General features: G+C 47.6%; 1 protein-coding gene across 3 annotated transcripts in view; it reads right to left on the bottom strand.

The window, feature by feature from the left end:
- DNMT3B (DNA methyltransferase 3 beta) overlaps positions 1 to 22,943 on the bottom strand; it is a 54,698-nt gene that overhangs the window by 14,183 nt on the left and 17,572 nt on the right. For 2 of the 3 annotated variants that reach the window (XM_079979130.1, XM_079979131.1), the window contains exons 2-12: positions 18,878 to 19,022; positions 15,667 to 15,746; positions 13,925 to 14,077; positions 11,002 to 11,151; positions 8,538 to 8,696; positions 6,998 to 7,105; positions 5,588 to 5,729; positions 4,358 to 4,504; positions 3,706 to 3,750; positions 2,731 to 2,810; positions 1,245 to 1,357 (exon numbers count right to left, since the gene is read on the bottom strand). In XM_079979130.1, the coding sequence (XP_079835256.1) occupies positions 1,245 to 1,357; positions 2,731 to 2,810; positions 3,706 to 3,750; positions 4,358 to 4,504; positions 5,588 to 5,729; positions 6,998 to 7,105; positions 8,538 to 8,696; positions 11,002 to 11,151; positions 13,925 to 14,077; positions 15,667 to 15,746; positions 18,878 to 19,016 (1,316 nt within the window). In that variant the 5' untranslated portion in view covers positions 19,017 to 19,022. The remainder of the gene's footprint in view (positions 1 to 1,244; positions 1,358 to 2,730; positions 2,811 to 3,705; positions 3,751 to 4,357; positions 4,505 to 5,587; positions 5,730 to 6,997; positions 7,106 to 8,537; positions 8,697 to 11,001; positions 11,152 to 13,924; positions 14,078 to 15,666; positions 15,747 to 18,877; positions 19,023 to 22,943) is intronic. The other variant, XM_079979132.1, reaches the window with a different exon arrangement.

A 22,943-nucleotide genomic window follows, 5' to 3' on the forward strand; every position in this document is an offset into this window, starting at 1 on the left:
CTTGCTTCTTGACCCTCGGACCCTTGACCTCGTGACTCCCTGTTTCCTGACTCTCGGACCCTTCTGGACTCTCATTACTGCTCCCACTCGCCATCTTGCCCCCGGTCCCAATGTCCTCAGCCGGGACTTTGATCGCCCGTAGACCGGACCGTGACAGTAAGGCTGGGCAGCTCCTCTGTTCCTCCACAGCCAGGAGGTCAAAATTCTGCAAAACACATTATCAGTAAGGCCAGTATTACTATGCAAGAGTGTGGCCCAACCACAAAACTGGAAGGAACCAGTTAAAGGGGAACCTAATGGCCGAATGTTACAAAGAAAAACAACTCCAGATAAAGCACAAGGAGGGTTCTGCATGTACAGCAAAAAGGGGGGGTATCTGAGGAATTTTCTTCTATACAGAGTGCATTAGTAGTAGTAGTAGTAGTAGTAGTAGTAGTAGTAGTAATAGTAGTAATAATAATAATAGTAGTAGTAATAATAATAATAATAATAGTAATAATAATAATAATTTTTTATTTGTACCCTGCCCATCTGGCTGGGTTTCCCAGGCACTCTGGGTGGCTTCCAACAAAGATTAAAAATATATTAAAATATCACACATTAAAAGCTTCCCTGAACAGGGCTGCCTTCAGATGTCTTCTGAATGTCGGATAGTTGTTTATCTCTTTGACATCTGATGTTAGGGTGTTCCACAGGGTGGGCACCACTACCGAGAAGGCACTGGACCTCAGCGTCCGGGCAGAATGATGGGGGTGAAGTAAAGGTAAAGGGCCCCTGGACAGTTAAGTCCAGTCAAAGGCGACTATGGGGTTGCAGCGCTCATCTCGCTTTCAAGCCAAAGGAGCCAGCGTTTGTCCACAGACAGCTTTTTCCAGGTCATGTGGCCAGCAGGACTAAACCGCATCTGGCACAATGGAACACCGTGACGGAAACTAGAGCGCACGGAAATGCCATTTACCTTCCCACCGAAGTGGGACCTATTTATCTACTTGCACTGGCATGCTTTCGAACTGCTAGGTTGGCAGGAGCAGAGACCGAGCAATGGGAGCTCACCCCGTCGCGGGGATTTGAACCGCCGACCTTCTGATCAGCAAGCCCAAGGGGCTCAGTGGTTGAGACCACAGCACCACCCACGATTATTATTATTCCGCCCAATACAATTGCTGCTAGCTCAGGGGTTTGGCTCCAAGGGTTCTATCATGGATGCTGTAGTTTAGATTCTTGAGACAGGTGAGGTCTCTCACCTGAAGCAGTTGGCATTGTCGCAGAGAAGCAGCTCGTTCCCCGCACAACAGATGCTGCAGTAAGCCTGGTACCCGTCTTCATCGTACATGTAGAAAAATTCTAGGAACTGAACCTGCGAGGAAAAGAGATCCATGGCAGATTTAAACAGTTTCCGATGGCCTGGGTGACCCTAGGCCCAAAATAAGTATCAGAAGCTGCAGAGAAGGCCAGCCACCCCCAGCCTGGCCCCATCCAAATTTTTTGGAATACAGCTGAGGCTGATGGGAATTGTAGTCCGAACCGTCTGGAAGGGGCAAGGCTGGGGACATCTGCAGTATTTTTTTATTTAGCAAAATTTACATCCTGCTTGGCTGTACAAAAAAACTCAAAGCGGTTTAACAAAAAGAATAAAAGGATAGTGAAAACAATTAAAACAATGGCAGAATTTTATTTATTTTTTTAGTTTATATTTCAGTTGGACCAATCACATATTAAAAAATCTTTATTCAGCGGTTGGGACATTCCAAATTTAAGTAGCTATTATGAAGCAAGCCAACTCAGCCATCCAGTAAGAGAGTGCAGTAGTCAACACTGGAGAATATAGAAATTGATGGTGATCCTATAAGGGTATTAGCTTTCATGAAAAATAAGCTTTGATTATTGAGTTAGTTTACAAATCACAATGCAGTGGTACCGTGGTTCTCAAACTTAATCCTTTCCTAAGTCCGTTTGACTCCCAAAACCATTCAAAAACCAAGGCATGGCTTCCGACTGGATGCAGGAGCCAGTCGGAAGCCGTGTCGGACATTCGGCTACCGAAAAACATTCACAAACCGGAACACGTACTTCGGGGTTTGTGGCATTCGGGAACCAATTTGTTCAGGAGCCAAGCCATTTGACAGCCAAGATACCACTGTACACTCGCATGATTTAGAATATGGTAAAAAAAAAAAACGGGCAAAAGTTTTGGCTCCAGGTCTGTCACCTATAATTCCAATACAGCATCGTCCTCTATTTCAAAATAAAAACAGATTATATAATGTGAATGTTGCAAGAACTCCATTTATATTATTTGAAATATTATTATAGGAAAGGACAACTTCTTACAGCAGCAAAAATGAAAGTCCATTTAGAGAACAATCACATTTCATGGCTGTTAGGGTATCAGTGTAGATCAGCTCTTACAAATACACAAATTAAGAACGAAGCGAGAAGGAAACTAACAGAAGTCCCCTTGGACTTCATTGGGAGTTTTTAAGCAGAGGTCAGACGGCCATCTGTCATGGATGCTGTAGTTGAGATTCCTACCTTGCAGGGGGCTGGACAATCCTATGTCTCTATGACTTCTTACAGATGTGGAACAGTGCCAATTCCGCAAATTGAAGCGGCTTTCGTGGGGTAAGGCGATCTCGCAGGTAAATTGGTCCCATGTTGTTAAGTAAGGCAATGGCCCAGAATGAAATGGTTTGGAGGAAACCGCCCCCCCCAAATCACCTGGGCGCTCACCTGGCAAGTCTCGCAGAGGCCCCCTTCGAACAGGGGGTGGGTGGTCACTGGATTCTTCTTCCCACATGACAAGCAGCTGTCTGTTCAACGAGAGAAGGACAGGTCAGTAGAGTTTTAATAAGCACTCCTTAGGGTGCATCTGACAAAATGGTCTCAGCGTTCAGTCTGGAGAGCAGGTTGCGATTTGGCACTTCTGCGCATGCGCAAAGCGTGATTTAGCGCTTCTGCGCATGTGCAACCACCGTAACCCAGAAGTAACTCGTTCCAGTACTTCCGGGTTTCAGCATGTCCATAACCTGAAAAAACGCAAACTGAAGTGTCTGTAACCCAAGGTATGACTGTATGGCAACCCTATTTTCATGGGCAGTTCAAGGTGGATGGTCCTTCCTCTTGCATAAAATTCTCCAACCCTCTTTTCAAGTCATCCAGGTTGGTGGCCATCCCTGCGGCAGGGAGTTCCACAGTTTACCTACGTGCTGTGTGGTCAGCATATTATTCCTTTCCATCTGCTACTGACACATGACAGGGAGTATCTGCAGGCGAGGGGGGTGGTCCACTGGGCCTGAATCAGGCCAGGTTTTGATGCTGAAGGTGCTCTTTACCAGGGGTCCCCAAACGAAGGTCCGCGAGCTGGATAAGGCCCGAGGGACTCGTTTATCCAGCCCTCAACACACACCCCCGCCACCCGCTCTTACTGGCGCTGCGCTGCGCAGCTGCCCACTTCCAGGTCAGAGGAGCACCGGAAATAGCTTGCGCGTATGAGCAAGTGTTATTTGCGCAAGCGTAAGCGTTATTTCCGGGGCACCTCCGGGTCGGAGGAGGCCCGTGCACATGCGCACAATCTATTTCCAGTGCTCCTCCGACCTGGAAACGCGCTGGAAATACCGTGTGCACATGCGTATGGGCACATGCTCCCCTGCCCTCCGCGTGATCGGCGCTGGAGACACAGTAAGTTTGCTGACCCCTGCTCTTTACCTTCCAAGCTCTTCTTGTTGTGCCTGACTTCCGAAGCCATCGACTCTGGAAAGAAAGCGGCAACGACGAGTTAGCGAGTGAAGTGCCTCTCCGTGGAGAGGCCAGGACACAAAGACACAGGTGGCAAACTGTGCTTCCTTAAAAGAGTTTCAGAGTTGTACGAAGAACCGGCTTTCTATGTTCTATAGGATTAAATGGCACATACGCACACCATATCCCTGCCTACTGACATCAGACAGGAACCTGGATGGTACTCTATTCGACAAATACTAAAAACTTTGTTTAGACACTCCGACCCAGATATGCAGAACACTGACATCTGCTTTAATCTGCTTCTAGCTGATCGCTTATTGCAATTATAATCTGAATGCTATTTTTACTTTTGTTGTATTCCTTTTGTAAACCACTATGAGTTCGTTTGTTTCTTTGCAATCGAGTGACATATAAAATTTATGAAATAATTCTTTTTTTAAAAAATATCTTCCTGCACATAGAACACTAGCATGTCAGGGGTTTTAGCTTTATACACTTTTATTATGTGAAGTAAGGGTTATTGTTGTTTGATTAAAATTGTACCTCTGCAGGTGCCTCTCCCTCCCTACCTCCCTCCCTCCCTCCACACACCCCAACCCCAATCCGGCCCCAATCCTACCTCTGCTCTGGTTCTCCTCTGCCTGCTCCTTGTTGCTCCCATTGCAGACGTTAGTCTTGAGCCGTTTAGCTGGTGGGGCAGGTTCAGGGGAAGGCAGTTCAGGAGCGGCAGATTCTTCAGAGCTTCTCTGGCTGAGGAGACTGCTGTCTGCAGAGAAAGGACAGCTGGCTTTAGTTGGGACGGACATCTTCTTTGGCAGGCAGAAAGGGGAATGGTTTGTGGTCAGGTTGGGGGTCCTGGATTGTGGGGGGTCTGCCATCCCCACAAGGAGCCACAAAGGCCTTCTTCAAAGATTGCACCCTGCACAGGGAAAGCTAGTAGGAATGTCCAGCACAAGCAAGCCTAGCTGAAGATAAAACGGTCAGGCTCCCTGTCAAATATTCAAGCTGTGAACCCTGTAATTCTGCACTGTGAACAAATGTGGAGAATTTGTGTGTAGGCAGCAGGCCACAATGTGATAAGAATTTTAAGGTCTTAGGTATATAATAAATGTACCAACCAAGCACGTACATAGATCAGCACAGGAAGACTGACCTGAAACCATTTTTAATTTCCAAACTGTCCCAAACTGACCAAATGTTTTCTCTGCAAGGTCAAAGGAAAATGGAAAAGCCTCCCCACTGTCTTTTCCTTCACAAATCCTGTCTTAAGGGCACATTTTAGATATGAATAGGGTGTGAGGCTGTGACCCGGCTCAGGAACTAAGTATTTATTATTACGAAAGACTGGCCAGGCTCCCCAGGCAATCCAATCAAGTAAGCATTAATAGGTAACCTGCCAGACAAGAGATAAACAGCAACAGGAGATAAACAAGGCACTCAGATTTCTACTGTAGACCACCCTTTCTGTGATGTAGGTATGATGTATCTGGGGGTGTTCGTGATCTACATGGTGGTGATTTCAAAAGTCTATATAAAGCCTTTGTTCTGGGTTCCTCCTCCCTCCTGCGTGTGGTGAGTGAGGACCCTGTTGCAACAGATCAATAAAGATCAGGCTTACGAGCTGCTTTGCTTCTCAGTATTCTCTGGTTGGCCTCTGTTATTTTCCCCTACCAATAGGGAACCTATGTAAGGACTCTGAATGGGCTCTTGGGTACCGCATAAGGGAAAAGGGGCTGGTGTTTGTTTACAACAACAATAGCAGCTCTCCCAGGTTCCCCCGGGCTCCCACTGCCCTCCTTGCTGGGTTTCCTCGCCCAAGCTCCCCCCCCCCCCCCAGCCAGGTCCATACCTGAGGTCTTGGGGGGCTTCAGTCCTTTCCCTCCGGTGGGCTTGAAGCCATTCATGGCCCACTCCACCATGGGCTTCAGCTTGTCTTCGAGAGAATCCCCTGGGGCGCTCGAGAACGACTTGCCCGCTCGGCTGCTTGCCACCTGCCAGGAGGAAGAGGAGAAGGCCTTACGAAGGTGTCCCAGAGCAGGTGAGCATCCTGGATTGTGCTGCCTAAATTCCTGCCCTGGCTGCTTCACGACAGAGAAGGATGTGCAAGGCTCCTTGCAGCTCCTACCTGATATAGGTTAAGACCTATAAAGTCCCATATACCCTGGGCCCAGGCTACCCAAAAATGCTGGTCGGCATCCGTCTGTCTCGGGAGACAATGGAGTGTACCTCCGGGGGTGTCAGCAATACTGACGTGGCCTCTCCAGGGCACAATCCTGGCCAGTGTGTGTGGAAGTCCTGGGCTGTCCCTGTTAGGATATTGATGTTCCGTTCCACCTAAACAGATGTGTGGAGCTCTTGTATCTCGCATATCTGTTTACATTCCAGCACAGCTTGCTGGGAACTTCCATTTGTGTATTGTTGTTGTTGTTTAGTCATTTAGTCGTGTCCGACTCTTCGTGACCCCCTGGACCAGAGCACGCCAGGCACTCCTGTCTTCCACTGCCTCCTGCAGTTTGGTCAAACTCATGCTGGTAGCTTCAAGAACACTATCCAAACATCTCGTCCTCTGTCATCCCCTTCTCCTTGTGCCCTCCATCTTTCCCAACATCAGGGTCTTTTCCAGGGAGTCTTCTCTTCTCGTGAGGTGGCCAAAGTCTTGGAGCCTCAGCTTCAGGATCTGTCCTTCCAGTGAGCACTCAGGGCTGATTTCCTTCAGAATGGAGAGGTTTGATCTTCTTGCAGTCCATGGGACTCTCAAGAGTCTCCTCCAGCACCAGAATTCAAAAGCATCAATTCTTCGGCGATCAGCCTTCTTTATGGTCCAGCTCTTGCTTCCACACATCACTACTTGGAAAACCATAGCTTTAACTATACGGACCTTTGTTGGCAAGGTGATGTCTCTGCTTTTTAAGATGCTGTCTAGGTTTGTCATCTGTTAATCTGTTTAACTGTTAATAACTCATTTTCGAATTGCCCCCCTTAAAAATCAAATTGACCCCCTTGTGGGGCATGTGCCCGACATTGGGAACCACAGTTCTAGTCCTACCCTAGGCAGTTCAGGAATCACAGCTACACCACAGAGCTTCAGGATGCTTTTACCCTCATCCTTAGAAGATGGACGGGAGAGGTGGAGACCAGGACCCTCCCACTTTTTCCTTGAGAAGGTGCATTGTAAGGTTATTCCCGCAGCTCCCTCCTCTGGGTGGAATCGTGGCAGGCCCTGTTAGCCAGGCTCCCCATCTCTCTGCCTGCCCCTTACCTCCAAGACGTGAAGAATGGCTTGCCGGTACGAAACCAACTTGTGGAACGTGGTGGAGTTGAAATGCTCCTGGAACGCCAACAGCCCCACCAGTTTGTCTACCGAGACCTGCAGTCGAAACGGTAATAATTTTTTATTTGTACCCCGCCCATCTGGCTGGGTTTCCCCAGCCACCCTGGGCGGCTTCCACAGAGACCAAAAATAGACTAAAATGTCACATATTAAAAACTCCCCTGAACAGGGCTGCCTTAAGACGACTTCTAAATGTCAGGTAGTTGTTTATCGCTTTGACATCTGCTGGGAGGGTGTTCCACAGGGAGGGCGCCACCACCGAGAAGGCCTTCTGCCTGGTTCCCTGTGACTTCGATTTTTGCAGTGAGGGAACCGCCAGAAGGCCCTCAGCGCTGGACCTCAGTGTCCGGGCTGAATGATGGGGGTGGAGACGCTCCTTCAGGTATACTGGGCCGAGGCCGTTTAGGCAAAGCTCAGCCACGGCAAAGCTCACCTGCTTTGAGGAACATCACGCACCCACCGCCCCCTGCAAAACTCCTCAAGAGGAGGGAGAGGGGATGCTGGGCTGGGAGGCAGTTACAGGGCCTTTTCAGTGGTGGCTCCGACCTGGTGGAATGCTCTGTCCCAGGAGACCAGGGCCCTTCAGGATTTAACCTCCTTCCATGGGGCCTGTAAGACAGAGCTATTCCGCCTGGCCTTTAATTTGAATTCAGCCTGATCTTTTCTTTCCTTTCTCTTCCTTCCCCCTCCCATTTTATGAAGATCACTTGCTCTGAGACCCCACAGCTAATCCTCCCCTGCCCTCCTTGCTGGCCCAAGTAGAACCAATTCAGCCAGCAAGGCCTGATGATTATCTAACTGATTTTTGAATTTTATTGTTATTCAGGGGCCCCACCATCTGCCATCGTTCCCCCGCAACAAGATGCGAGTAGTCACTTTGAGAAGTGCAAAAGGAGGTCTACAAATACTCCTTGTGTCTGTCCCCATGTCTGAACGGCTCAACTCCAGGAATCACGTTTCAAGAAAGGCTAGGAAATGTAGCTCTGGGAAGGACACACAAACACACACCCCAGTTCGTAACTGGATTTTAGGACTGAAAAAAATATTGGTTTACAGAAGATGGAATGGTTGGGTATTAATGAGTGAACACTATATTTAGCTGCAGGACGGAAAAATGGAAAGTCTTTTTATCTCTCTCTCTTCTTTCACTTTTTCTTTCTTCCTTTATTTCCCATTTTGCTTATTTCTGCCTCTGTTCCTTTTTACACTCTTTCATTTCAGTGTATTATAAAAAAATATACTTTGCTTTGGGTATGAACTTTTGTATATCTTTAGACAGATATATATATAGAGAGAGAGGGAGATAAACACAACATACACATGTGTATATATACTGGATGAGTGCAGGTGATTTTCCTGGTGCCCACTGAAAGCATTTCCTTTGTGTATTCTTCATTTTACCTCGGGGGCGAGATAACAGGTGCCCCACCAGCATCTATCGGCAGCCCTCCCCCTATTTTCCCCTCACCTCCGAAAACTTTCCATCGCCAAACCACTGGACCCAACGTATCCCGGGGGCCGCCTTGCGGTTGAATGTGGCCCTCCATGACACGACGATGGCGGGCCACCAAGCAAAGCCCCTGATCTTCCCCCACACGAGCTCGCCGATTCGAAAACCCTTGCTGTCCTGGAAAAAATCAAATGAGATTGAAGATAAGCAAGCGGAAAGAAACTGCTAACAGGAGTTTTCAGGGAGCCCCTGTGGCCTGTCACTGGCTCTTGAATCAGTGGCTCCATGAAGCCCCCAAGGTCACCAATGGTAGTAATAATAATAATAATAATAATAATAATAATAATAATAATATAATTTTTTATTTGTACCCTGCCCATCTGGCTGGGCTTCCCCAGCCACTCTGGGGGCTTCCAACAAAGATTAAAAATAAATTAAAATGTCACACATTAAAAACTTCCATGAAGAGGGCTGCCTTCAGATGTCTTCTAAACGTCAAGTAGTTGTTCTTCTCTTTGACATCTGGTGGGAGGGTGTTCCACAGGGTGGGCGCCACCACTAAGAAGGCCCTCTGCCTGGTTCCCTGTAACCTCACTTCTCGCAGGGAGGGAACCACCAGAAGACCCTCGGCGCTGGACCTCAGTGTCCAGGCTGGACGATGGGGGTGGAGACGCTCCTTCAGGTATGCTGGGCCAAGGCTGTTTAGGGCTTTCAAGGTCAGCCCCAACACTTTGAATTGTGCTCGGAAACGTACTGGGAACCAATGTAGGTCTTTCAGGACCGGTGTTATGTGGTCTCGGCTCCCAGTCACCAGTCTAGCTGCCGCATTCTGGATTAATTGCAGTTTCCGGGTCACCTTCAAAGGTAGCCCCACGTAGAGCGCATTGCAGTAGTCCAAGTGGGAGATAACTAGAGCATGCACCACTCTGGCGAGACAGTCCATGGGCAGGTAGGGTCTCAGCCTGCGTACCAAACCATATTTGAAACCATTTAACCAACAAAACACTCCTCTTTTTGAAATCCGGCTGCTGTACATTTAACCTGCTGTCCTGCAGTCGTTTTGCTTCACTGTCGCCGTCTTTTGAATCCGTTATCCACCCCGAGAACACTTGGGCAACAGTGGGGGTCTCCAGCGCAGTTTGCACAGCCACCGTTGTGCCCACCGGCGACTCCAGCGGTGGGATTCAATAAATCCACAAGGCTCCAGGGACAGTTTGCTCTCCCTGCTCGGTTCCTGCTCCCACTAGTCACCCGCTTCAACAGGCCCAAACATCCATCTCTGTTTTCGGACATGGCAGCCATTTTGCGCGATGACACGTCCCCCGCGGCAGCCATTTTATGACTGGCGCCCAATGCGCTCTCTCAAGATCCCAGGTGTGCCCCTTGGCCCCCCAAAAGAGACCCCTGAGCTAGAGACTGGGATCAAAATCCTTTTGATAATAAAAACTAAAAAATATATAGTATAGGGCGGTATAGAAATTCAATCAATCGATCGATCAATATAATTAATTAATTAGAAAATTAGTCACATAAGCGAAATCCATCTGCAATGCTTTGCCCCAAAACAAGGGCCGGGAGACCCCCAAAAAAAGAACTCATGGTGGTGCGGTGGTTAGAGTTCCAGGCGAGAACCAAGGAGAGACCAGGGTTTTCCTACCCTACAGGGTTGTTGTTGGGGTTGAGCTGGAGAGCAACGTAAACCGCTTTCATCTCCATAGAGGAAAAAGTGAGACATCTCCAAATCTATGATTCTAAGGTGCTGCTTTTGACCTTTAAAGCCCTTCACGGCCTAGGACCCTCGTACCTACGGGACCGCCTCTCCCGGTATGCCCCACGGAGGACCTTAAGGTCCATAAATAGCAACACCCTAGTGGTCCTGGGCCCTAAGGAAGTCAGATTAGCCTCAACAAGAGCAGGGCCTTTTCAACTCTGGCTCCGGTCTGGTGGAACGCTCTGCCTCATGAGACCAGGGCCCTGCAGGATCTGGTTTCTTTCCGCAGGGCCTGTAAGACAGAGTTGTTCCGCCTGGCCTTTGGCTTGGAGCCAATTTGATTCCCTCCCTCCCTCTCTTTCTTTTTTCTTTTCCTTCTCCTCCTGCGATGAGGCTACATTTTAATATATTAATGTTCCATTATTTTAATGTTGTATTTTATTTTTGTTTTTAAGTTGTAATCATTCATCTTGTTTTTATTATTGCTTGTAAGCCGCTCTGAGCCCAGCCTTGGCTGGGGAGGGCAAGGTATAAATAAAAAATTAGTAGTAGTAGTAGTAGTATTAATGCAATGCATAAATGAAAATAAGGACGCAGGTGGGGTTTTAGTCACTATACTGTAATCTTCCCCCCCAAATAATCCATGTGTGCTGCTCCAGAATGCAACCCCTTCTTCTGACCACCCTGGGTTTCAGAGCTGCCCACCTCCTTGCTAAGCTTCAGCCAGGTAGCCATGCCAGCCCCCTCCCCACCAGGCAAAAGCGACCCCACCTGGTATTCCTCTGCATCTCTTGGGGTCCCTGTCAAGAGGCAGCCATTTGGTACCCCAATATTGCTGCTGCTGCCGCCGCTCTGGCCAGACTGCAGAAAGTTCTCCTCTGAGTAGTCCACTTGGGCAGATGCAGAGATTCTCCTGGAAAACTGGTAGAGAGGAAGAAAAGAGCTGAGCTCCTTGAGAAAAGAGATGGATGGCGCTCACGGGATTTCTGCCAGGCTCGTTTTCGGTGAGACACCGGTGACACATGTGCAAAAAGGCCCGGCCCAAAAAAACTGGTAAGAACCATTTACGGAGGTACCAGATGGCTAGATGCTAAAGGGAAAAACAACTCTGGGTGAGGTAGGAGGGTTCTAATATGTGCAGGAAAGAAAATGGGTTGAGTAAGTGTTTCTAAGGACTGTGGTTTTATGAGAGTGTGGGATGCTGGGGTGGTTGGATAGAGGATGAACCCCCAAGATGACGTCTATTTGGCCATATAGTGTGGGTCCTAATGTAAGGTTACCAGACGTCCCCGTTTCCCAGGGACAGCCCCCGGATTTACAAATCAGTCCCCATACAAAATCTATTGAAGTTGAAAAGTCTCCCCGGATTCATTGAAAAAAATCTGGTAATCTTATCCTAATGGAAATGCTCTCGCAAACACCTTGTAATGAGTTATACAGTGGTACCTCGGGTTACATACGCTTCAGGTTACATACGCTTCAGGTTACAGACTCCGCTAACCCAGAAATAGTACCTCGGGTTAAGAACTTTGCTTCAGGATGAGAACAGAAATCGTGCTCTGGCGGTGAGGCAGCAGCAGGAGGCCCCATTAGCTAAAGTGGTGCTTCACGTTAAGAACAGTTTCAGGTTAAGAACGGACCTCCGGAACGAATTAAGTCCTTAACCTGAGGTACCACTGTATCTGCCCATGCGATGCCCACCTGGTGGAAACTCCAGCTCACATGGCCCTTAAATGTAAAATGTATGATGATCTCCACCAACAATTTCTAGACCATCTATGTACTCCAACATGGAAACCAGAGACGGAAGTTATGAGCTTCTTATTACAGGGGAGAGACTAGGAGCTCACCAAGACAGTAGCTAAGTTCCTCTATTTGATTTTTTGTCACCAAAGTATGCTACAGGATCCTGCCCTTGCTGGAAACCCACAGAGATGAGGCGGATTGCTCGCCTCTTCTGCCCTTTGGCAGGTGACTGTGTCGTTGGGGTGGCGACAACATCGCACTGGCCTATCTATTCGGAATGTATTTTGAATGTTCTTATGTGATGCCAATAAAGGTTATTTGACATGACTTGAGTAATGAGTTATGAAACGAAGCCTGAGCAATGGGGAATTTTGTGTGAGCCTCTGTCCTTGAGCCCCCATGGGGAATTTCCCCTCACAATGTTCACGAGGTGGGGAGCATCACAAGGAATCACCCGTGCATAGAATCACGGAAGAGACCACAAGGGCCATCAAGTCCAACCCCCTGCCAAGCAGGAAACACCATCAGAGCACTCCTGACATATGGTTGTCAAGCCTCTGCTTAAAGACCTCCAAAGAAGGAGACTCCACCACACTCCTTGGCAGCAAATTCCACTGTCAAACAGCTCTTACTGTCAGGAAGTTCTTCCTAATGTTTAGGTGGAATCTTCTTTCTTGTAGTTTGGAACCATTGCTCCGTGTCCGCTTCTCTGGAGCAGCAGAAAACAACCTTTCTCCCTCCTCTATGTGACATCCTTTTATATATTTGAACATGGCTATCATATCACCCCTTAACCTCCTCTTCTCCAGGCTAAACATGCCCAGCTCCCTTAGCCGTTCCTCATAAGGCATCGTTTCCAGGCCTTTGACCATTTTGGTTGCCCTCCTCTGGACACGTTCCAGTTTGTCAGTGTCCTTCTTGAACTGTGGTGCCCAGAACTGGACACAGTACTCCAGGTGAGGTCTGACCAGAGCAGAATACAGTGGCACTATTACTTCCCTTGATCTAGATATTATGGTCCAGAAAGCATTGCTGAAAGCTTCCTGATGTGTCCAACCCTCTTCCCTGCTCATGAAGACTAGCGTAATGAGTTTGTGATGGACACATACCAGCTGGGTTGGAGGAGGATGGTCTGACTTCTCCCAATTTGGGATTGTCCGTTAGTTAATGAATTTTGGAAACAGATTGGTATAGAAATATCGGGAATTGTGGGTAGGAAGGTGGAAATATCTAAATTACTGGTTCTTATTAGTCTGAGTTAGCACTGAGTTAAAAACAAAAGAGGAATGTAAATGGGTAAAATTGATGGTAACTGCAGCCAGACAGGTTATAGCCAGTAACTGGAAAAATGCAGAAGAGCTAAGGGTGAACCAATGGAGGAAAAAACTGAATAATATTATAATATTAGAATATGTAACTGTGAAGATACACAGAATGAAAGGCTTTAAGGTCAGTGAGAAAGAGGAGGATTGGTTTGAGAAGATATTGAATTATTTGGGTAGGTTTGAACAATTTGGGGCAATTAAAATGTTAAAAGTTAAATAAACCTTGTGGACGGAGGAATATTAACGTATATTAAATTGTACATATGGTTGATTGAATATGTTATTATTGATTATGTATACCCAATGTATCAGTCGCCTGGGGGGGGGGGGTTCACTGTTTGTGTTTTGGTTGTTGGTAAAAAATAAAAATTTTAAACATTAAAAAAGAGACTTCTCCCAATTTGGCGGTTCAAAGGACTGTCAGCCCAACTATGATCCCCCATCTGCTAAATCAGGGGGTGAAATCTGGGGTGCAACAGCAGATGAGGAGGACTGGCAAAGAGGTCATTTTCCAGATCACAAGTTGACCAACTCCACTACCTCCCTGGCCCACAGGCTACAATATCCTTAGACCACCACAGACAGACAGACAGACAGACAAGACACTGCAACCCAAACCTCACCCTGATTTTGTGTCGCTCCTTGAAGCTCTCCACGCTCTCCACGTCGTCTTTCACATTCTTCTCCTGCGCAACGGGTCCAGCCTGGAAGACGATGCGGGGAGGGGGCTTCTGCCGCAAACTGTTCTCCCAGCCAGCGGATCCGCGCCTCCGCACCTGGGAATCAAAAAGGATTGGTGTCACTCACTGCCGAGTTTGTCAGGGGCAGGCGGGAAAGAGAAAGGTGACAGCCTGCCCTCGTTTCATTGGGGAAGGGGTGACATGATCCTGCCATCAAAGCTGGCACAGCGATGGAGATTCTGGGGTAGAGCGATGGCCACCAATTGAGACAGTGTGAAAAGAGGATTCGACAGATTCGTGGAAGGCAAAGCTTTCAAGGGCTATTAGCCGCAATGTCTATGTTGAGCCTCCATATCAGCATGACTTTGAAGCAGCTGGAAATCCAAAGCAGGGAGAGCATTGCTGCCCCACTCAGGCCCATAGCTATCAACTTTTCCCTTTTCTTGCGAGGAATCCTATTCGGAATAAGGGAATTTCCCTTAAAAAGGGGGAAAGTTGACAGCTATAGGCCTAAAAGTTGACCTGGCTGGTTATGGCTGCCCCTGACAATTTATACCACTGATTCCCAAAGGGGATGTTGGGATAAGCTGGAGGATGCTAAGAGGCAAGGGGGCAGCAGGGGGACATTGGAGGTGTCCATGACTATCACGCTTTGATAGTCAAGGGGTCAGACTAGATGATCCTCGTGGTCCCTTCCAACCCTACAAGTCCAAACTCATCGGTTTTCTTGAATTAATTAAACTGAACAGTTTTAATGGCCTTTCGGATGAATGTGCAATTAATTGCTACTGCATTGAATTTTATTATCATATGTGGTAGGAATGTAGAGAAATTTTTTAAAAAGGGAAATGATATATAATGAATTGAAGAAAATGTTTAAAAAGACATTTGCAAAAAAAAATCCAGAAGCATTTTTGTTAGGGATTGTAGGACAAGACCTGCCAAGGAAAACAAAGAATTTATTTATGTATGCTACAATAGCAAGAATCCTGATAGGACAAGGATGGAAGAATGAGGAAACCTTGAAAAAAAGAACAGTGGCAAAAGAAATTGATGAACTATGCATAACTGGCGAAACTGACATACAAATTGCGAGATAAGGACAACTGTGACTTCAAAGAAGAATGGGAACTTTTTACAATGTTCAAATATATAAAAGGATGTCACATAGAGGAGGGAGAAAGGTTGTTTTCTGCTGCTCCAGAGAAGCGGACACGGAGCAATGGCTCCAAACTACAAGAAAGAAGATTCCATCTAAACATTAGGAAGAACTTCCTGACAGTAAGAGCTGTTTGACAGTGGAATTTGCTGCCAAGGAGTGTGGTGGAGTCTCCTTCTTTGGAGGTCTTTAAGCAGAGGCTTGACAACCATATGTCAGGAGTGCTCTGATGGTGTTTCCTGCTTAGCAGGGGGTTGGACTCGATGGCCCTTGTGGTCTCTTCCAACTCTAGGATTCTATGATTCTACAAATTACTTAATTTTATTGTGCTACTGTTTTCCTTATACTGGGTTGTGCAATCTGCTGTTCTGAGTTATGCTTTTTATAAGGGAGGGTGGGGGGAACAGGGGGTGAGTTTATGGAACCAAAAGACAGGTGGCCCACAAACGTTTTGGGAACCGCTGGTTTGTATTGCGAGCAACTGCTAAACGTGATGTGACATTCAGGGTTTGGGAAAAGATCTCACCTCCTCCTGCCCTTCTTTGGGGACCTCATCTTGTTCCTTCCACTTCGCCTTGCGAGGCACTTTCTCTGCGTCATCGACATCTGCACAACAGGAAACGGGGCCTCGACTCAGCTTCCGCCCATTTGGGCCAAGCCACTGGGGAACCCCCCCAACCCACCCCAGAACCTGCTCACCTAATAGCGGCAGCTAGACTGGTGACTGGGAGCGGCCGCCGAGACCACATAACACCGGTCTTGAAAGACCTACATTGGCTCCCAGTACATTTCTGAGCACAATTCAAAGTGTTGGTGCTGATCTTTAAAGCCCTAAACGGCCTCAGTCCAGTAGACCTGAAGAAGCGTCTCCACCCCCATTGTTCTGACCCAGACACTGAGGTCCAACGCCAAGGGCCATCTGTCAGTTCCCTCACTGCAAGAACCAAGTTACATGAAACCAGGTAGAGGGCCTTCTTGGTGATGGCGCCCACCCTGTGGAACGCCCTCCCACCAGATGTCAAAGAGAAGAACAACTATCAGACTTTTAGAAGACATCTGAAGGCAGCCCTGTTTAGCAAAGCTTTTAATGTTTAACACACCACTGTATTTTAGTACTTTGTTGGAAGCCGCCCAGAGTGGCTCAGGAAACCCAGCCAGATGGGCGGGGAATTAATAATAATAATAATAATAATAATAATAATAATATCCATAGGCAGCTTCAAGATGCCACGACGGTTAAACTTTCCTCCAGGCCCCACTTCTGCATTCTTTGCTGCTGCCCATTGGATTAGCTATCATTTATTGCATTTACAGTGGTACCTCAGGTTACATATGCTTCAGGTCACAGACTCCGCCAACCCAGAAATAGTGCTTGAGGTTAAGAACTTTGCTTCAGGATGAGAACAGAAATCAGGTTCCGGCGGCGGAGCAGCAGTGGGAGGCCCCATTAGCTAAAGTGGTGCTTCAGGTTAAGAACAGTTTCAGGTTAAGAACGGACCTCCGGAACGAATTAAGTACTTAACCCGAGGTACCACCGTACATCCCACCATTGATGGGACATCCCTTTACAGTGATGGTTCTCCCCCCATCAATTAATCCTCATGACAACTCTGTGAGGCGGGGTAGGTTCAGAGGCAGTGACTGGCTCCCAGGGTCCCCCCATGAGTTTCCTGGGAGGGTGGGCAGGCATCCAAACCCTGGTCTACTCCAGATCGTAGTTCTCAAAGCTAATGCCCAAAGCTCTGCTGGAGAACAGATGGGTCATCTCTCAATGCAGCCAGCAGCCACCCGCAACGTACCCATGCCCAGCCGACTCCATCATCCACCCTGAACAAAGGAGGGAAGACCAAGGAGTTTGGAGGCTGCCAATGGGCAGCTTTGATCCCAACCTGCTGGCAAGGACCTCACAGTTCCAGGACTCCCCATCTTGCTATTCCAACCCCACATGATCCAGGAAGTAGACATGGACCAGTCCTGCCTTCCTCTGAATGAGAAGCTTGCCGTTGGCCTTGGCTTCTTGTTTGGTCAAGCAGCTTGCGATCCCACAGGAGGCCACCCTAGACTTCAGGGTGGCCTCAGTGCCACCTGGCCAGCTGGCCCCCACAACCAGAGCATCACACCTGCACTGCTGGCCACCGGCAGTGTTAGAAACTCAGATATATAAAAGGTAAGGGGACCCCTGACCATTAGGTCCAGTTGTGGCCAACTCTGGGGTTGCGGCGCTCATCTTGCTTTACTGGCCGAGGGAGCCGGCATACAGCTTCCAGGTCATGTGGCCAGCAGGACTAAGCCGCTTCTGGCAAACCAGAGCAGCACACGGAAATGCCGTTTACCTTCCCGCCGGAGCGGTACCTATTTATCTACTTGCACTTTGACGTGCTTTCGAACTGCTAGGTTGACAGGAGCAGGGACTGAGCAACGGGAGCTCACCCTGTTGCGGGGATTCAAACCGCCGACCTTCTGATCAGCAGGTCCTAGGCTCTGTGGTTTAACCCACAGTGCCACCCGCGTCACTATATATAAACTAGGTATATAAACTAGGCACCAAATGGCTCCTTAGAAGGTTACAGTCGGCAATATGGAATTTGAGGGCTCTAAAGTCTTGTTTTTCAAACGATGGACTGACAGTGGTTGGTTCTCAGTTAAACATCTGGCTACCTTGAGCTAGGTTAAGAGCTTTGAGAACTTCAAGAAGAAAAGCCACTTCATCCAGGGACAGTCCACATATATATGGGCCTATTCCGACCTTGTTTTCTTAATGGCGAAACAGACCATTCATAATTCACAACGAACCATTCACCAGTATTGTTCATAACTGTGAGCAGGGCAGTAGGGTTGGGTAAGCAAAGACAAGCGACAAAAATTAACTATAATACCGTTCACTGCTCCTGCTCAGGCTGCGCAGAAAAGCATTTCGGTTCCCGGAATTCATTCTGATTGTGCAGATAAAATACAGTGGTACCTCGGAACTCGAACGGCTCTGTTCTTGAACATTTCAGATCCCGAATGCTGAAACCCCGGAAGTAAGTGCTCCAGTTTCCGAACGTTCCTCAGAACACGAACGTCCGACGCAGCTTCCGCTGTGCAAAAATCTAGCCGTAGGCCAGTCGGAATCCAGGCCTCAGAACTTGAAGGTTTCAGAAGTCAAACTGTCTTCTGGAATGGATTATGTTCGAGTTCCGATGTACCACTGTACAACTGTACAACTGATAGAATCCTACGGGATGTGGCATTAGCGTGTGAAAACGTTCAAGATTCAAGGATCCCCAGGTTTGCACCTCCAGGTGCTGGTGATGGGCTTAGGCATCGCAACACCAACGCTACCAACCCACTGGAACCCTAGAGCCATTTCAGTGCCCTTCTGAGACACAGGAGCTTCAGTCAGGACCCAACCACTGCCCACTGGATGGCACCAAGCCTGGCTCCACAATCCGCTTGGGATATAAACTGGGGTGGTCAGAGCTCTTATTTATTTATTTATTTATTTATTTATTTATTTATTTATACATACCCTGCTCTCCCCAGCAAAGACCAGGCTCAGGGCGACTAACACCAAATATAAAAACAATTGATTGAAATACTGCTTAAAAACAAGATTAAAATACAACATTAAAACATTAAAATGCAGTCTCATTTCAGTGGAAACTCGATCAAAAACTTTTTTGCACCTCCTCAGCCAAAGAGGTGCCAAACCACCAGCCTCTGTGAGTGAGCCGGAGGCAGACACCCAAGGATACCTGCATTCTTCTGCTTCCTTTTGACCTTCAAGGTAGGCTCAGCCTTGTCCTTGGCTGGGTCACCGCAGCTTCCATTGACCAAGACCAGGTTCTCCTCCTCGCTGTCCATCGTCCACTGGACCACCTTCTCCTTCTTCATGTTAACCTGCAGGATGGGAGGCACAGGTGCTTTAGTTGAGATAGCTGCATTGCAGGGGGTTGGACTAGATGACCTGCGGGGGTCCCACACAACTCTGTGCCCACAGGAGCCTCAGACAGGGCTGCCAAACGATTTGCCTGAACATTGCCAGCATTTCAAAGGCAGGGGGAATTTCCGAAATGTGGTGCTTTGCCCCTGGCAAAATAAACTAAGAGATTATGTAGAATTAGCAAGAGTCTCAGCAAGGCTATGAGGCGCTACAGAGGAAAAAATTGCCAGAGAGTGGAATATATACAGAGTCTATGTAAAAGAACATTGTCAAAATATCAATCCGCTGGTAGGTCTTGATTGAGCTTCTGTGTGTAAATAGAACAACTTGAAAAATCTATAAGTACCAGTAAGTTAAATAATAGATTGAAAACAAAGTTACCGTATTTTTCGCCCTATAGGTAAAGGTAAAGGTACCCCTGCCCGTACGGGCCAGTCTTGACAGACTCTGGGGTTGTGCGCCCATCTCACTTAAGAGGCCAGGGGCCAGCGCTGTCCGGAGACACTTCCGGGTCACGTGGCCAGCATGACATCACTGCTCTGGCCAGAGCCAGAGCCGCACACGGAAACGCCGTTTACCTTCCCGCTGGTAAGCGGTCCCTATTTATCTACTTGCACCCGGAGGTGCTTTCGAACTGCTAGGTTGGCAGGCGCTGGGACCGAGCAGCGGGAGCGCACCCCGCCGCAGGGATTCGAACCGCTGACCTTTCGATCGGCAAGCCCTAGGCGCTGAGGCTTTAACCCAGGACGCACTTTTTCCCCTCCAAAAATGAAGGGGAAATGTGTGTGCGTCCTATGGGGCGAATGCAGACTTTCGCTGAAGCCTGGAGAGCGAGAGGGGTCAGTGCGCACCGACCCCTTTCGCTCTCCAGGCTTCAGGAGAGCCGCAGCGCCAGCCCCACAAGGTCAGGGGACAGCAGGGAGGCAGAACGCCGCCTTCCCGCTGTTTCCCGATGTGGTTTGGAGGCTGACGGCGGGGAGACGCGTGCTTCTCCTGGCCGCCAGCCCCGCAAGCTCCGGGGACAGCTGGGAGGCGCAGTGTGTCTTCCCGCTGTCCCCGGACCTGGTCTGCAGGCAGGCGGCGGGGAGAAGAGCGCTTCTCCCCGCTGCCGGCCCCACAAGCGCCTGGGGGGGGATAATTTTTTTTCTTTATTTCCCCCCAAAAAAACTTGGTGCGTCCTATGGGGCAAAAAATACGGTAACTGCGTATTTCAGGAATTTGACTCAGAACACAATGGGAAGATTGGAGGTCATGTTAAACTGAATTTCAGAAGGATATAAAAAACAAGTATCAACCAAGGATTGAATGAATGTTTATTTTTATTTTGATAACAACCTTTATTGATCATTTCTGTTTTACAGTTTTCAAAAAACCAAGAAAGCAAAAAAAAAAAAAATCTTGTTTCTTTGGCGATTTGGTAGAACACAAAACAAAACACACCACAATTATTCAGTTTTCTTTTATTTTTATTTAGTTCCAGGCATACCAACTCTACCAAATGCGAGTCACCCAAGCAATGGGGGGTGAGGGGAGACTGCAGCCCCCTAGAGAACAGGCACAGTCAATTTCCAGGGAAAGTATAGTCCTTTGGTTGCATTTAAATGCCGCAGGGTTAAGAACAAGCAAGCGTGGAACAGCATTGTCTTGTGGAAAGATTCCCTAGTTTTTAAAAAATCACATCAATTAAATTTGCATCCAGTTCTAAATATTTCAGCATCTGGGCATGAAGATAGTGGAGCCCCTTTCTACACAAAGGAATAAGGAATAAGGAAACGCAGACTGGCTTCCTCTATCGAGGCTTCTCTGCTGAATCCTTTGATGTGCATCTTGTTCTGTATCCACCGAACCCCTTTATAACTGCTTTGTTTGCTTTTCATTACCTACCAGGCATTCACCTCCTATCTGCTCAACACGGGACATTGCATTGCATTGTATCGTTATTATAGAAATGAAACCGTGTGCACAGTTTATTTTAGTCGTCCCTATAGCTTGTTTGTACAAAACAGGCTGGCGTTCGCAGTTCGTTCTTCTGAATAAATGAAAATTATCTAACCCCCAAAATAAAATTTCAGGCTTTTCTAGGGTAAACTTGTAATAATAGGCAAAACAGTTTGTTTTTTGCCAACAGCTCATTCTCAATGTAAAATCACATGTAAAAAAAGTCATTGGTGTTCAAAAACAACTATTTTTGCTACACAACCTGACTATACCTCTTCTCTTGGTTTTAATGTATCTATGTGGTGCTTATAGTCTGTTTATTTGTTTGCTTGTTTGAAGGTTGCTTTGGGATAAAGCGACTCACAAATTTAACAAATAAATAAACACAGTGGCTTTGAACATGGGTTTCTCCCCAATGCGAGACTCTAACCACTACCCAACATTGTCCTTCCACAGCCCCCACCCAACATTACTGAATAAGAACCACCCAAATATTTAGGTGGCCCTAAAGTGTGTTGTTGCCCAAGTCAAAAGGTGGGGTGGCACCCCTTCCCCATCATCACAGAATTGTAATAATAATAATAATAATAATAATAATAATAATAATAATTTATTTTTACTCCCCAGCCCCCCGGGTGGCTTCCAACAGAATATTAAAATACAGTGGTCTGTTAAACATTAAAAGCTTCCCTAAACAGGGCTGCCTTCAGATGTCTTCTAAAACTTTGGTAGTTGTTCTCCTTGACATCTGGCGGGAGGGCGTTCCACAGGGCGGGCGCCACTACTGAGAAGGCCCTCTGCCTGTTCCCCTGTAACTTGGCTTCTTGCAGTGAGGGAAGCGCCCGAAGACCCTCGGTGCTGGACCTCAGTTTCCGGGCAGAACGATGGGGGTGGAGATGCTCCTTCAGATATACTGGACAGAGGCCGTTTAGGGCTTTAAAGGTCAGCACCAACACTTTGAATTGTGCTCGGAAACGTACTGGGAGCCAATGTAGGTCTTTCAGGACCGGTGTTATATAGTCTCAGCGGCTGCTCCCAGTCACCAGTCTAGCTGCCGCATTCTGGATTAGTTGTAGTTTCCAGGTCACCTTCAAAGGTAGCCCCACGTAGAGCGCATTGAAGTAGTCGAAGCGAGAGATAACTTGTAGAGTTTGAAGGGCACCCCAAGACTCATCTAGTCTAACCCCCAGCAGTGCACAAACTGGACTGGCCCGGCCACTGAACCTTCATCACTGGTGATGGAATGACCAGAGCAAGGGGGCTCCAAAGGAGCAGCTGGGGACTGATGCAGCTACTGTCCAAAGTAGTGCACTGCCTCACAAAGACCCAAGTCTCTGACCACTTGGCATGCTGGCTGGGACCGAGGGAAGGAGGCTTCCAACAACCTCAGGTCAGCCACTCCTTTTCGAGTAATATATTAAGGTTACGAAGTAATTCAGCCGGGTCTTCCGTCACTCATTTTCACAAATTCCTCATTCTTTCTCCAAACGTGACATACACGCATACCATATTGGCATATTTTCTGAACCTAATTTTTAAATTATTATTATTATTATTTATAAAGTGGTCCTCAGTCAAACTGGTCACATCCACACAAGCCTTTTTGCTCCAGATAAGAGCGAAGCGAGAAAAGCCAACTAAGGTTTGCAGCTGGAATAATGACAAATGATATCCTCTTCCTCTCTGAGCTAAGCCAACGGCTTAATTTATCAAAGTCCAAGGCGACTTGTCCTCCCAAAACAATTGTTTTATGTGGGGCGAACGATGTAAAGAGGCACTTTGGAAGGAGTGATAAAATAGGATTTTCATTTACAAGGCAAGGGTTAAGTGCGACTCAGGGGCAGGAGGCCTTCTCCCTCGACTACAGAACCTGCAACGGCAAAGGCTGAATTTATGTGTCCGTCTATTCCATTTTCACGACGTCCCCCTAACTGTTAAAT

Source organism: Podarcis cretensis, assembly GCF_951804945.1.
Source record: "Podarcis cretensis genome assembly, chromosome: 6".
In the NCBI taxonomy this organism is placed as follows: domain Eukaryota; kingdom Metazoa; phylum Chordata; class Lepidosauria; order Squamata; family Lacertidae; genus Podarcis; species Podarcis cretensis.